Source organism: Anabrus simplex, chromosome 3 (assembly GCF_040414725.1).
Source record: "Anabrus simplex isolate iqAnaSimp1 chromosome 3, ASM4041472v1, whole genome shotgun sequence".
NCBI classification, from domain to species: domain Eukaryota; kingdom Metazoa; phylum Arthropoda; class Insecta; order Orthoptera; family Tettigoniidae; genus Anabrus; species Anabrus simplex.
The window spans coordinates 29369325-29385909 of record NC_090267.1 but is presented as its reverse complement, the minus strand read 5'-3'; the positions used below and the strand labels follow the sequence as shown (position 1 = coordinate 29385909).

Here is a 16585-nt window from a genome sequence, read left to right as displayed (position 1 = left end):
CCGCAGGAATTATTTTACGTGCCAGTAAATCTACCGACACCAGGCTGACGTATTTGAGCACCTTCAAATACCACCGGACTGAGCCAGGATCGAACCTGCCAAGTTGGGGTCAGAAGGCCAGCGCCTCAATCTTCTGAGCCACTCAGTTCGGCACGTGTGATTTATGCACGTTGTGTGATTAGGGTTATATTTATTATAGGTTAAGAAATTGATGATGATGATGCTGCTGATGATGATGATGATGCTTGTTGTTTGAAGGGGCCTAACATCGAAGGTCATCGGCCCCAAGCAATTGATGTATTTGTATTCTTCTTCTGAAGCTTTTCATTCCTTTAAACTATGAGGGCCTGTACATGTGGGGCAAGTTACTTCTCCTTTACAATCGGTACGTCTATGATTGTATTTACTACACTTAAAGCAACGATTAACTCGAAAATAATCTTCAACATTGCAAATCAACCATCCTATTTTCATCTTTATTGTCTGGATCAACCTTCGGGTTTGGGAGTTGACTTCAATCACTAGATTTCTTTTATTTCGCTTAGTGTTAAATATGAATTTTGGCGTGATCCTAATTTCTTCTGATTGTAATTCAGGGTTTTAATTTATTATTACATTACATGCATTTTCCGTGGCAATTTCTTCAGGAATATTATATACAACTAGTAGTGGCTGACATAGTTCCTGTACCTTAGCTTCCAGTTCTCTCCCACATTTTCTTCTGCAGATTTGCTTACTTTCTCTATCTCTTCCTTACTACATATTTCTGTTAATATTCTTCCGTCTTTAAGAGTCTTGAATGCGCCGATGCCGACTTTCATCTCAACTGGATTGAGGTTCGTTTTCAGAATATTCTTAATTGTTTCTGCAGAATGATTTCACCGGGCGAGTTGGCCGTGCGTGTAGAGGCGCGCGGCTGTGAGCTTGCATCCGGGAGATAGTAGGTTCGAATCCCACTATCAGCAGCCCTGAAAATGGTTTTCCGTGGTTTCCCATTTTCACACCAGGCAAATGCTGGGGCTGTACCTTAATTAAGGCCACGGCCGCTTCCTTCCAACTCCTAGGCTTTTCCTATCCCATCGTCGCCATAAGACCTATCTGTGTCGGTGCGACGTAAAGCCCCTAGCAAAAAAAAAAAAAAAAGAATGATTTCCTTTAGTCTTTACTGTAATCTTAAACTTACTCACTTTGCATTTATTGGCAGCAACGTCTGCGAATGACTTCTTGTTTATGTCACCAGATGGACTCTTACTCTCCCTGCTTGCATCAGCTGTGCTGTTAAAATCCAGTTTACGGCCATGGCCAATAGACTGCGCCACTTGTTCCGCCATGCATGTGTCTAGTCTGTCGATCTTCTCTTTGACATTAATAACCTCTCGATGCAGTTCACTATTTTCACGTGTCAAATCGTCTACTCTCTTATTTAAATCAAAAAAGAGTTTTCTGATAGTACTTACTGAGTCTGATATTGACGTCTTTGATTGCCTCTTTAAATTTTTATTTTCATCCACGAAAACGAGGATACTTTCGAGAGCACTGTCAACATCACGACTATCCTCTTCCGCTATATAATAATAATAATAATAATAATAATAATAATAATAATAATAATAATAATAATATATGTTCTACTCCTTGTTACATAAGTTCACTGTCACTGCCATTGAATATCCAACGGGTTACATGAATTCATTCATTTCAATCAATCAATCAATCAATCAATCAATCAATCAATCAATCAATCAATAAACAAATAAATAAATAAATAAATATAATAATAATAATAATAATAATTATTATTATTATTATTATTATTATTATTATTATTATTATTATTATTATTATTATTATTATTATTATTATTATTATTATTATTATTATTATTATAGCTCCTTCATTTTTAATTTAACAGTAATTCTGATTCATTATTTTTGAACGTCAGTCAATTGTTGTTTTCTTATAAACATCCGCTGGAACTTCATTGCAGTTGCTATATATACGCATACTTGAATTTAAACGAATTATCCATTTTTCGGAACCGAAAAAAGAAAGATAGGCAGCTCTACAACAAAGAAAAATCTCGGTAAGTGTGTGACAATTTGCTATCATAAACAAACTAAATTGGCATGCTTTTGGTCGAATAGCACTTACATAATCTTTTCAAATATTTTGCACAACTAGTTTCCTTGTTTAGTTCTACGTACGCTCAAATTCTTTGCTACTCGATTTACGTCGTACCGACACAGACAGGTCTTATGGCAACGATTGGACAGGAAAGGCCTAGGAGTTGGAAGGAAGCGGTTGTGCCATTAATTAAGGTACAACCCCCAGCATTTGCCTGATGGTAAAATTGGAAACTACGGAAAACCATCTTCAGGGCTGCCGACAGTGTGGTTCGAACCCACTATCTCCCGGACGCAAGCTCACAGCCGCGTTCCCCTGATCGCATGGGCAACTAGCCCGGTACACTCAAATTTTATGCTCTGTTTTAAAACTTACTTTTTTTCCTATTACTGTATGTTCTACTCCTGGTTACATAAGTTCACTGTCATTGAATATCCAACGGTTTACATGAATTCATTCATTCATTTCAATCAATCAATCAATCAATCAATCAATCAATCAATCAATCAATCAATCAATCAATCAATCAATCAATCAATCAATCAATCAATCAATCAAATCACCACTGATTTACATTTAGGGCAGTCGCCCAGGTGGCAGATTCCCGATCAACGGTAAATGTAGTATTTTCTTAAATAATTTCAACGAAATTGAAAATATATTTCCTTTGATAAATTATTCCATTCCCTAACTCTTTTTCCTCTTCAACTAAAATATTATCTTCATATTCCTTCTACTTCTGAAAACATCACTCAGTCCTATTTGTCTACTAATGCCATTCCACGCCATCTCTCCGCTGACAGCTCGGAACATACCACTTAGTCGAATAGCTCGCTTCCTTTCTTCCAAGTCTCCCCAGCCCAAACTTTGCAACATCTGCGTGACGCTACTCGTTTGTCCGAAATCGAGTTGTTTTTGTTTGGATTTTTCCATTTCTCGAATCAATTAATCCTGGTGAGGGTCCCATAAACTGGAACCATACTCCAGTGTTGATGTTACCAGAGGCGTAGGCGCCCTCTCCTTTACATCCTTACTACAACCCTAAGTGCCCTTATAACCTCCCCCTGTGGGTGGGGCGGAAGAATAACACCCACGGTATCCCCTGCCTGTCATAAGAGGCGACTAAAAGGGACCTCAGGAGGCTCTGAACTTTGGAGCGTAGGTTGGCGACCAAGTAGCCCTCAGTTGAGTCCTGGCATTGCTTCCACTTACTTGTGCCAGGCTCCTCATTTTCATCTATTCTGTCCGACCTCCCTTGGTCAACTCTTGTTCTTTTCAGACCCCGACGGTATTACGTATGGAGGCCTAGAGAGCCTTTTATTTTCATGCCCTTCGTGGCTCTTGTCTTCCTTTGACCGATACCTTCATTTTTCGAAGTGTCGGACCCCTTCCATATTTTCCTCCCTGATTAATGTTATACAGGGTGAAGCGAAATTCGCGCACTCCTCACATGCCAGCAATAAAAAAATGTCTCTCACAAAAGTTTGTCCTGCGAGTATATCCGGGAGAAAAAGGACGTTGAAGAGTGGCAATCTGCCAACACTCTAACCATATGTAGGGTAACTACCTCTGTCAGCACGTATTACTCGTGCTGTACAGTTGGTGTAGTGGATAGAGATATGGGTTGACATGCGGGAGCTCGAGGGTTCGATGTTGGGTTGAGGCGCATTTTGTTATTTGCTCATTTCTATCGGACATTACATACTGTAATAGAGTAAGACACCGTTTCTTAGGTCACATGTATCCTACATTTACAAAATTTAGTAACGCTGAACACGTTGTAACGCATCTAGTAGATGAAGTGGTGCGAATAAATTCACGCCCACGACGTGGAAAGGGCATTTTTCAAAGATGACCAATGAAAACGAATGATCGTGCCTTTTTATGATCGTAGTATTTAAGTGCAAATGGTTTCTAGATGACCCGCTGCAATCGCTGTTGACGATTAAGATGTCAGATACCATACCACCTAGACTACATTTACGAAATAACAAACATACGCCTCAAACCAGGATCGACCCCTCGACCTCCTGCATGCTAACCCAAAACTATCCACTGCACCAACTGTACAGCACGAGAAAGATGTGCTGACAGAGGTAGTTACCCTACATGTGGTTACAGTGTTGTCAGATTGCCACTCTTCAACGTCCTTTTTCTCCTCGATATACTCGCAGGACGAACTTTTATGAGAGACTCGTTTTATTGCTGGCATGTGAGGAGTCACACTAAGACGCCCGAGTGCGCGAATTTCGCTTCATCCTGTATATTAAATAAGCTACAGGTTTGTAAGTGACTACAAAAAGAGATCAACAATGTTGTGAGATTGACAGGAGACAAGGGTATGATGGTAAATGGGATGAAAAGTCTGGTTGTAATTTTGACAAAGAGGAAAAGTCCTCTCAGATTTAATTACTCTATTGATCAGGTGACTGTACCTCATGGGGATCACGGTCTAGGTCTTAATATAAGGAAAGATCTTCATTCATGAATGAGGTACCATTTTTCATATGGTTATGAGGTTATTTAAGGGTTGTAGTCAGGAGGTAAACCAAAGGGCATATACAGTAAGTCTCTGGTAAGACCCAATCAGAGGATGGCTTCAGTGTGTGAGACACCCACCAGGATTACTTGATACAAAACTGGAGAAGATCCAAAGGAAAGCAGCATAATTTCTTCTGGTGATTTCCGACATAGGAGTAGTGTTTTGAATATGTTGCAAAGAAAATATTTAGGAGTAAGGAGACAAGATGCTCGACTAAGCTGGATGCTCTGAGCTGTCAGCGAAGAGATGGATGAAACGGGCGTAGCCAGGAGGAGTGAGTTTACTGGGGGGGGGGGGGGGGTAGAAACCCCATGGATATTTTATAAAAGAAAATAAACCGAAACTGACAATAAACAAGTGAAAGTCGACTCGATGTGTTGGCTCTTTTGAGCATTCACAGGGACATAATTGTAAAGTCAACATATATCTTCAATCTGTCTTCTAAGAAGGCTCAAAAGTTGGATTTTAGATTGTAAACTGAACATTCCATTTGCTGTAAAACTGCTGAGCTTGATCGTATTGTTTTTTGTTTTGTTTTCTGTATTTTAATGTAAGATTCTGTAGTGTACTGCAATCTGAAGACACTCAAGCATGCACAAGCACCTTCATTATGTTCTGTCATAATTTTGTAACTTTCATCCCTCTCCCATAAGTTGATCCGTAACTGGCGTATAATGGCATTAGTAGACGAATAAGCTTGGAGTGGAGCTTTTAAAGGTCACAATATGAGGATAACGTTGGAATTCAAGAGGACAAATTAGGGCAAATATTTATTTATAAGAAGACGAGTTAGGGACTGGATCAATTTATCGTGGGAAATGTTTGATAGATTTCAGTGTTCTTTGAAATCGTTGAAGAAAATACTAGGTAAAATGATAGGGAATCTGCCAACTGGGCTACAGCTCTAAATGCAGATCATTGATCACGGACTTGATAGAATCCTTCATAATTCATCAATGAAGTTATAACACGTAAAAATATCCCGAATCATTATTTCTGCTAACCAAGCTTGAAAAGTCTAATAAATTGTACAAAACTACATGCAGTAGTAAATGTGAATAATGAAAAGCACCGAAACTAATTCCTCGAAGTATAGACAGTCCTAAATGCAGATCAATGATTTCATAGAATCCTTCATAATTCATCAGTTATATTATCGCGTATAAAGAACACCCCATATCCTCGTTTTTCTGCTAACATAGGTTGAAATGTCGAATACCTCAGGCAAAACTATCTGTTACTCAATTCTAAACGTGAACAAATAAGAATGCTGACTCGGATTTCTGTGTAACAACCTGAAATAATTCCATAAAATAACGTGGACAATAAAAACACTCTCTCGGTTTTCTGAGCAAAATTACCTGAATTCATTCATAGTAAACCGAAAAAAGAATCGTATCCTTCCGTATTCGAGTTTAATTATTACTTTGATAAATTTCATTCTTCTGTTTCAGGTTATCAGACAAACGTATAGAGTGGCATAAATAGGCTGGATTCGATCACTGATGCCCTCATCAGCTGATCATCGTAAACAAGCAAGTTGCGAAGTCGCCAGCACCAAACCAAGGGAATTATGGGAATGAAAGTGGCCATGGCCACTGACACTGAGAGAATGCGTTGTGATTGACCAGGTCGTATTATTGCAGTGTTTTATCGAGACGCTTGTCAAAATTCAATTCCATTACTGTATACCGCTCTGGGCGCTTTATGTAAAGAAACAAAAGCCGGTCACTGCCAAACGCGTTCAGAAATATCATCGAAACGTATTATTTGTCTTTAACAATAGTTTCATAACAAATGCTGGAAATGTGTTCGTGAAACTAAGGACATTTAACCTAAGTGCTAAATTAATAACAATTGTTAAGTAAAATGTAACACAGAGTTGAAAAAAACAGGCATGTTAACATTCATTATCAGATTTGTTGTCGATTTATTTGCCCTTTTTGTTTTTTGCTACTTGTTTAAAGCCGCAGTAACAAATCCAAGACTTTTGGCAACGTTTGGATGGAAGAAAGGAAGCTGAGGTAGCGTTAATTAAGGCATAGTTCAAGTATTTGCCTGGTATGAAAATGTGAAACACGGAAACGCATATTCAAGGCTGACGACGGTAGGATTAGAACTCATAATTCAAGTTCAGAGCTGCACGACCCTGACCACACGGGCAACTCGCCCCATCAAATGGATGTTAAAGTAAAATATCTCTAAACTTAGAAGAGATATATCATACAACTTTTGATGTTCTGTTATTTATTTATTTATTTATTTATTTATTTATTTATTTATTTATTTATTTATTTATTTATTTATTTATTTATTTATTTATTTATTTATTTATTTATTTATTTATTTATTTATTTATTTATTTATTTATTTATTTATTTATTTATTTATTTATTTATTTATATTAAACAAAACGAAGGAACAGGGTTGAAACACATTTCCTAAAACAATAACAGTTGAGATTCAAATCTTCATATTTTTTATATTTGTAGTTCACTAAACGAAGTATCAATCCTTATCGCTCGTTTATTTTTAATACATAGATGCTGCTTCAATTCATGTTCGTTATTGCACTTTTGATCTCCTAAAACTGTTTTATCAACTCCTTTTAAATATTCTGAAGATATTCACTAACTGACACCTGCCAGATAATCTAGTCCAATGGGACAAGGGACCACAACACATCAATCTGAGAATCTCGATATTCCTGCCGATATTCAGTCACCACTTATCTTACAATAATATGAGAGATTTATGCCATGTTAGAGTCTGCAAGCTATCGTCTTACGAACTTTACGGTAAACACCAATGCGCATTGAGTTTACTATGATTATTATTTAAAAACACGAGAAAATGGTATTCTTCGCTCGCATCATTCATCGGCCATCTGCTTCCCAAGAATCGAATAGTCGAGCAGCAATATCCAGTTCTTAAGTTGCTATCAGCCTGTTGATACAACTTACTGATAACTGTCGTTTCACTAACACTTGTAATAAGCACTGGAGAGTGCTACCTGTGTATAATTTGGATAAATCGATAACAGTCTAAATGATAAGATGACGTTAAGAGTTGACCATATCCCTAACTTTTCGACGTTGTACTTTTCCTGTTGGTGTCATTGGCAATTCATCCACAAAGCGAACTCCACCTCTCAGCCACTTGTGTTCAGCCAGTTTATCTGAAAACAAAAATATTCATCAAAAATATAAACTTAGACCCAACAACCAAACACACAAATAATAATAATAATAATAATAATAATAATAATAATAATAATAATAATAATAATAATAATAATAATAATTGCTACCTTTAACTTGTATGGCATTGGGAGGAGTATCTTAGCCTGGCCCTGGTCGTGAGTGACTTCACCACTCGCCGCACAGTGAAAGCAATCAGGAACGCGCCGAGCTTGCAAATCTATTGCCCTCTGCCACCACTCTGTTGGCGCCCTGTCCTCTTAATTCGGACCTCCTGACGGCGTGAAAAAGAACTAGAATGTGAACCCAGAGCTTTCGTATTCAAGAGGATTCTGGATGCTTCTCCTTTCGAGAATTACCTGTCCTCCCTCTTTAAGGCCGGCCGGACAAACTATTCAGTTCACTGAGAGAGTCAGTGCTGTTGAGGAGTTCTACTGTGGAAAAATACAGAGACGGAAACAGAAAGCTTTCAGTGGAAGAAAACATTCGACAGGATCCCAAGAGACGAATTAGAGGTACTAGAATTGGAGGTGCTTGACGAAGAAAAATGAATGTTCAGATAATCCAGCACATGTACAGGAACAGTACAACACATGTTAAATGTTCATCAGGAGTCACGGAGGCTTTTCAGTAAAGGTAGTTCACCAGCGATCAGCACTGAGGCATTTACTATTCAATATTGTAATGGATGTGCTAACAGGAACAGTAAGGAAGCACCAAGGACGAGATGTGATATATGCACAGATTCGCAAAATGAAGCGGAACTATTGATGGAGGACTGGAGAAAGATCTTCAGGATAATTGTATTAGGGTGAGCAAAAGTAAAACAGAGTGCAGTATGAGCTATGAAGAATCTATAACCTTACAAGGAGTGAGCATATCAGTGGTGAAAAGATCTAAATAGCTTGGCTCTAACATGAATGACAAAGCCTATTTCGGAAGCGAAATATCAAACAAAATCCATCCTGGGTGTACAAGGGTTTCCAGCATGTTGTGTGACAAGAGGATCACAGCCAAATTGAAAGGGAAAATACACAAGGTAGTTACGAGACCAGCACTTATACATGAAGAGGAAAGATGGTCTGTCACCAGAGGGCTGGTGCAAACGATACGTATCACAGAGTTGAGGACGCTGGGATATTCGTGTGAAATGACAAGGAGAGATAGAGTAAGGGATGAGACAATCATAGGAACACTAGGTGCTGGGGAATAAATCAGAAACCTGAGGGAACCACGATTGAGGTGGTGTGATCATATAGGACGGAGGGTCAGGAATATGGTTGTGCGTTGGAAGAGCAGAAAGGGAAGACCATAAAGAATATGGGTGGACTCTATAAAAGACTATATGACAGAGCTACACGTACAGGAAAACCTAGTCCCAGATAGGTTATCCGCATTCGCAAAATGGTTACACCCAAGGTATTGAAACGGATAGATCTGTTAACATAATACAATACGCCTGACACCTGGCACCAAAACCTCTACAGTCGCAGGTTTATGAGCGATTTTCTCTTGCGACAACTACCGACGTATTGACCTTTGTTCCTTCTTCCATTAATTCCGGGCAGGAGCCATTTAGGCTTAGGTAAGATTTATGGCTTTATGGCCTCAAAGCTCTTTATATATCCCATACCAATGTCAAGGGTCGCCTAACACAAGCAAAAGCAAGAGCATACCTGAATGACAATCAATAAACGTCATTAGCTAGAAATTATCAGCAAAATTATCCGCACAGTCATATCCGCGGATATTCTTATCCGTGCGGTGTTCTACCCATAAACGGGTTTAATGCAGCTCTCCATCAACCCTATCCTTTGCAAAAGTGTTTATTCCTACATAATTACTACATCCTACATCTACCCTAGTGTCTTTGTCACATTCATACCTTAGTCTACCTCTCCCACTCTTGACTCCTAGATTTCCCTAAAAATCCAACTGAACAAGTCTTGGGTGTCTTAAGATATGTCCTAACATTCTGTCTCTTCTTCTTCTCCTGCTTCTCAAATTTACCTAAATCGACCTCCTCTCATCAATTGAATTTCTCTTCATTCGTGATTCGATATATCGATCTTACCCTCGGCACTCTCCTGTAACACCATATTTCAAGAGGTTCTATTCTCTTTCTTTGTGAGCTAGTTATTGTCCATGTTTCACTTCCATACAATGGCACGCTCTGGAGTCTAAGACATCTGTGTAAGTCCTATGGCACTTTTCGAATTGAGCCTATTTATCTTCTTCAGATAACCCTTCCTTGCATTTGTTAGCATGTAGTTTATGTCCTCCTTACTACTGCCCTTCTTAGTTATTCCTCTCCCGAAGTAAAAACATCCATACACTTTATTTAAGACATCATTTCCTAATCGAATATTCCTGCATCACCTCAATTCGTACGGCCGCACAGCATTAATTTTGTTTTGAATGTATTTAGTTTTGTCCTCTACTCCTTCTCCAATGCTCTGTTCACAGCATTCAGCAGTTTCTCCTGATCTTCTGCAGACTCGGATAAAATAACAATGTCATCGGCAAACCTCAGAGTTTTGATTTGCTCTCCTTGGATTGTGATTCCCTTCAAAAATTTTCACTGATTTCCTTAGCCACCTGTTCTATGTAAATGTTGAAAAGGAGAGAAACAAACTTCAGCCTTGCCTCACTCCTTTCTGGATGGCTTCCTTTTCATGGCCCTCGCTTTTTATCATGCCAGGCTGATTTTTGTTCTTATTGTACAAAATGCTTGTTTCTCGGTTTCGGAACCCGGTCACATTCAGAATTTCAAATAGTTTGGATCAATCAACATTAACACATTGCTGACCGGATGCTTGAGCTTGTCACATAGCCTGTGGACCGGACATTTTTCTACTAAGCATACTAGGGTGCACTTGACTATAAAATGTACATAAATATTAAACCAGTCAAGATTTTATCTTTAAAGTTGGTATGAGTACTCATCAATGCCCTTAGTAGTACTTCAACATATCTAAGATAAGCAAGCAAATACGTGTTAATTCAACAACACATCATTAATGTTTAAATCCTTGTCGTCGTCAGTCATTGAATAAATTAGCACACTAGGTAAATTACGGCGTGTAGAGGCTTGAATAGCACTTCCACTATCACTCTGACAATCAGTTTCCACTAATTCATTATCACTATATCCATTTGAACGATCATCGGCATATAATTCTTATCGTCGTCAGCTAACATCGTATTTCGCGGGCGCTCCATCTTGTCATTGACTGAACCGGCAGAAAGAAAGTCGACGTTTCGAAACTAAATCAAAGAATAAAAGAAGCCGTGAATAAAATAAAAGTGGCAGATATACATCTACAATTTATTATACTCAATGTGCAAGTTCGAAATAGTTCAATATATGGTCAAGAGATGTCACAGGAAGACCGAAAACAATGTCGTGAATAAAACCGAGATTTCTCGGGGCCCGTCACGTACCGCTGTCAAGCGTACTACGAGATTTCTCGGGGCCCGTCACCCATGTGTTAACAAATGCCTTTCCTACGTCTACGAATGGAATGTACGTGGGTTTGCTCTTCTAAATTGTATCCTCTAACGAAGATCAGGCATGAAACCAGATTTTCTTCATGTGTTTCTACATTCATTTAAACTGATTTTCTCTCAACTCAGATTCAACTTTTTCTTTCATCTTCTGTAATATGCATTGAAATGTTGCAAGGGTGAAATACTAAACCAATGTAAAAACCAAAATTTCCTTTCTCCTTCGTTTCGGCCGTATTTACAACACGTTTGACAATCTCTGCGGTATTTTTACGCTTCTCTGCCTTTTCTCTCTGCTTTCATCCTTTGTCCTACTTCAATCTTCTGTTCTTGTGTATCGGATCTACCTTTTCTCACCAGTGTCGCTCCTGTCTCCTAGCAAACATGAACCGTTTTGTCGAATTGTCTAAATGGAATCCTGTCCATGATGTAACCTTCCTGAACCCCGTCTTCGTCAAGTCCAACCACATTTCTCGAAACCATTTCAGTTCCGTCCTTGTCTTCCGGACAAATGCAAAGAATCTTTTCGTTGGTGTGTTACTGTTTCCAATAATAATAACCTTTCGGCCTCAGCTACCGTGCGCAGATATTTTAATTAGACGTCAGTAGGTAGTAAAGGACAGAGCTATCCCAGGGGCAAGTGGACAAGATGGCCGCCACGCGCAATTCACTTCTAGATACGTGCTACGATCTCTGGCACTTTCAAAAAATAGGATGTCGTCATCTTGTGGAATACTGTTGAAAGAGGCAACTAAAAGGGCCCCTGACTTGAGAGAGCATGGGTTAGCGAACTCAGGGTTTTTAGCTGAGTCTAGGCACGATATGTGCTAAGCTGTTGTCTATTTAACTACCCTGGCCAACACTTGTAGGACACTTTATTCCGAGGTGGGGGAGTCGATCAGAGTAAAGCTCCTCCAGGGGCACCCTTGCCTTAGGAAGGAGCCGAGCAACCTGTGCTGTTGTTGTGTTTGCATTGTAAACTAGGGGTCTTTAGCTGGGTCTAGACATGTGTGCTAAGCCGTCGTCTATTTAACCTCCTTGGCCAACTCTTTTAGGACACTTCATTTTGATGTGGTGAGGTTCTAGCAGAGTAAAGCTCCTCCAGGGGCACTCTTGTCTTAGGTAGGCGAAATCAAGGAGTCTTTAGCTGAGTCTAGACATGTTGTGCGCTAAGCTGTTGACTATTTAACTTCCTTGGCTAACTCTTGTAGGGGACACTTCAGAGTAAATGTCACTTCTAAGGATTTGAACTTGGAGTTGTTGACATAAACTCAAAACTGAAGAGCTTATGTGTAATTCAAATATCCTCACTCTGATTGAAACGTGCGCACGATGAGACATGCACATCTCAGCAGAAAGAAAAATGATTTTGCGAGCTAAGCTGTATTTTTCCGATCTGGTGTTGTAAAGGAATGCGACAGTGTGTTATGACGCAAGACATGTAACTTGAGAGAACTCAGAGTCTTCAGCTGCAGGTCAAAACTTGTTCGCAGTGACTTTACTACAACTCTTGCTACTCCACTTCCATCTTAATTTTTTATGAGGTAGGAGGGGGAGAGGTAGAATTTTATTAATGTTATACTGGTAGTCGTAAGGGTGACTAAAAGGGATGGGCTAACTCAGGGGAGAGCTGTGCTAGGACACAGGGCTAAATAGACATAGACAGAGCCTTATAGAGTCATTCTCTAATGTCTCTTTTTCTTCTTTATCTGTTTACTATCCAGTGTCTGTTTTTCTATCCGGCTCATCAAGGGATTCTACCTCTACCGCCTTAAGGACATTGTCTTAGAGCTACAGACTCTGGGTCGGGGGATACAACTGAGGAGGATGACTAGTACCTCGCCCTACCAGGCCTACGTGTTAACCTCTTAAGATCTAATTGCTGACGTGATTATGGTTTTATGGAGAAAGCAGGCGTAAGAGCTACTGCGCAATATGGCGGCTATACATAGGCTCTTGTGGAGAAAGCAGGCTCAGGAGAGACATAGGACTTAAGGAGACGGCCTAAGAGCGATTCCAGAAGATGGCGGCTATACACGGGCTCTTATGGAGAAAGCTGTTACAGGGGCACATACACAAGAGGCGGCTATACATAGGCTCTTATGGAGAAAGCTAGCCTAGGGTAGGACTTAAGTTGATGGCCTAGGAGCGATTACAGAAGATGGCGGCTATACACGGGCTTTTATGGAGAAAGCTGGTACAGGGGCACGTAACACAAGACGTGGCTATACATAGGCTCTTATGGAGAAAGCTAGCCTAGGGTAGGACTTAAGGAGATGGCCTAGGAGCGATTACAGAAGATGGCGGCTATACACGGGCTATTATGGAGAAAGCTGGTGCAGGGGCACATATACAAGAGGCGGCTATACATAGGTTCTTATGGAGAAAGCTAGCCTAGGGTAGGACTTAAGGAGATGGTCTAGGAGCGATTACAGAAGATGGCGGCTATACACAGGCTCTTATGGAGAAAGCTGGTACAGGGGCACATACACAAGAGGCGGCTATACATAGGCTCTTATGGAGAAAGCTAGCCTAGGGTAGGACTTAAGGAGATGGTCTAGGAGCGATTACAGAAGATGGCGGCTATACACGGGCTCTTATGGAGAAAGCTGGTACAGGGGCACATACACAAGAGGCGGCTATACATAGGCTCTTATGCAGAAAGCTAGCCTAGGGTAGGACTTAAGGAGATGGCCTAGGAGCGATTACAGAAGATGGCGGCTATACACGGGCTCTTATGGAGAAAGCTAGCCTAGGGTAGGACTTAAGGAGATGGCCTAGGAGCAATTGCGCAAGATGGTGGCCGCGTACAACTTCCCAGTGCTAGGGCCTCCGAGGCAAGATAGTTGCTACACATTGGTTATATGAGACTAACTTTAAGGAGATGGACCAGGAGCTAATAGCGATACCGGTACATTGTTCTTATTGGCCTAACTCTACAGAGCTGCCTCAGGGGCTCACAACTTGTAATATGACCTATTAGTTTGATCAGCTTAACATTCGAGAACTGAGACAAGGGCTACCATGCAAGATGACTGCTGTACTTGTATTCGTATAGACCTTAACGGGAGGGCCGCCTCAGGGGATGACAACTTGTAACTTATAACCTATCAGTTTGATCAGCCTGACATTCGAGAACTGAGGCAAGAGCTATTATGCAAGATAGCTGCTATACTCTATTCTCATGGATCGAACTCTAGAGAGCTACCTCAGGGGCTTACAACTTGTAATTTATAGCCTATTAATGTTATTGCCTAACTGTTTGGAATTGGGCAGGGGCTACTAGGCAATGTAGGTGCTGTATATTGGTTATATCGGACTAACTTTAAGGAGGTGGACTATCGCTTATCCTTCTAACCAGCTACCCTTTATAACTTTAGTCTAGCACAGGAGCTAGCGGTGATACATGGCTTTATGGCGCTAACTTGGGGAGAGTTGTGCTAGGGGGTTTTCACGTATTGGGCTAATGCGGGCGTTTTATTCTCCTAACCGCATGCCCTTCCTAACTTCAGTCTAGCGCAGGGGCTCTTGTGTATACATAGGCTCTTATGGGACTATCAGGGCTCTCGAGGAAGGACAGTCGCTCCAAGCTAAAAGCATAATCAGAATGATGAGATGTAGATAAACAAAGAATATTGTTATAACCTAACTTTGTTATACTCTTAGAAGTGATAACATTCAGTGTAGGATTGCAGAATGCTGAGCCGAAAAGAATTCGTGCTACACACATTGTAGGGAATGGAACTCAGGGGTCACATCTTATTAGAAGGGCAAAAGAGCAAAAGGACTCTTCCTCCTCCACCTCACCGCGCCCTCCTCCTCCTTCTCTTAAGGATAAAAGGTTAGTGGGCTAAAGGGCTAATTGGCTAATGGGCTAAAGGGCTAATGGTCTAATGGGAAAACGGGCTAAATGTCTAAAGAGCACATGTGCTTACATTTTTGTAGTATTTATTGTGCCTCTCCTCTGTTTATCCGGGCTTGAGACCGGCTCTACAGCCAGAGGTGGAGTTAACACACTAAGGAAGGGAGAATGTTGGAAAAGAGTCTGTACCAATGTAGGTAATCGATCCGCTATATGCTAAAGAAGGATGACTTAGGTGAGAGTGAAGGTGAGAACTTGAAATAGGAAGGTGTTTAGGCTGTTGTTCTGTCAAGAGAGAGCTTACGGGCAAGGTCTTTACTTTGAAGAGCTATTACTCAATAATACCCGCACGACGTAATTCTTGCTCTATTGAAAATATATCTGCTTTATACTATGTGTAAGCAGCATCTTGATAGACTCTTAGCAGTTGTAAACGTATTACGAGTACGTTAGAGTCTTTACAGTACCTTACGTTTACATGGGGTAACAGAGGCTTGTTGTGTACTTTGAGCCCGCATGCAGACAGTGGATGTGTAGGGACTTCCTTTGATGTAATACGTGCTTCTGTAATAGCGTTTCCAGGTACTAACTTAACTTGTTTTGATACCAAAGAACAGTTGAAATCTTCTTCTACTTCATCTTGCACCTCTTCTTGAGATGTTTGCACGGTGACAGAACGTGTAACTTGTTTTGATAGCAAAGAAGCGTTGAAATCATCTACTTCACCTTTCATCTCTTGTTGGGATGTTTGCACGACGACAGAACGTGTAGTAGGATTAGAAAATGAAGTAAAATCATAATGCTCTAATGGCAAATAAATATTGAGTTATTTTTGTTCTTCTCCTTTTCCTTTACTATCACAATTATTATCAGCATCCTAATCGTCATCATCATCATCCTGCTTCTCTTTATCTCGAAATGTCTGCTCAGTAACAGAACTTGTAGCAAGCCTAGACAGCAAGGGAGAATTAAACATCTCCCGCAGAGGTGAACTCTTTAAATATAACTCAGTATTTCCTTGAATACGGTTGAGCTCTTTGTATTTTCTTTTCGATGAAGCTACATTACACGCGGCTCCGTGACGTTGAGCGTTGTAAGCGTTCTTGAACTCTCTTCTACAATGTTTGCATTTAAAAATTGTCCTACAAGATATATCATGACGTCTTTTGTGATAGCCTCAGGGAAATGTTTTTCCACACTCTTTGCAAATATAGCTAGAAATGGGTTGTTCCATGACGGACTGCATCTTCTGGTAACAGATTATTCTTTAAAAGATACAAGTTAAATCTACTAGACACTTGCTACTCTCTACTTCCACGATGTGAACAGCTTAACGATTAACAGTAAACT

The 16585-nt window shown here is 40.2% G+C and overlaps 1 protein-coding gene across 3 annotated transcripts in view; it reads right to left on the bottom strand.

Moving 5' to 3' along the window:
• Positions 1-7110: 7110 nt before the first annotated feature.
• Positions 7111-16585, bottom strand: part of LOC136865874 (luciferin 4-monooxygenase) — a 137611-nt gene continuing 128136 nt past the window's right edge. For all 3 annotated transcript variants that reach the window (XM_068226980.1, XM_068226981.1, XM_068226982.1), the window contains one exon: positions 7111-7844. In XM_068226980.1, the coding sequence (XP_068083081.1) occupies positions 7729-7844 (116 nt within the window). In that variant the 3' untranslated portion in view covers positions 7111-7728. The remainder of the gene's footprint in view (positions 7845-16585) is intronic.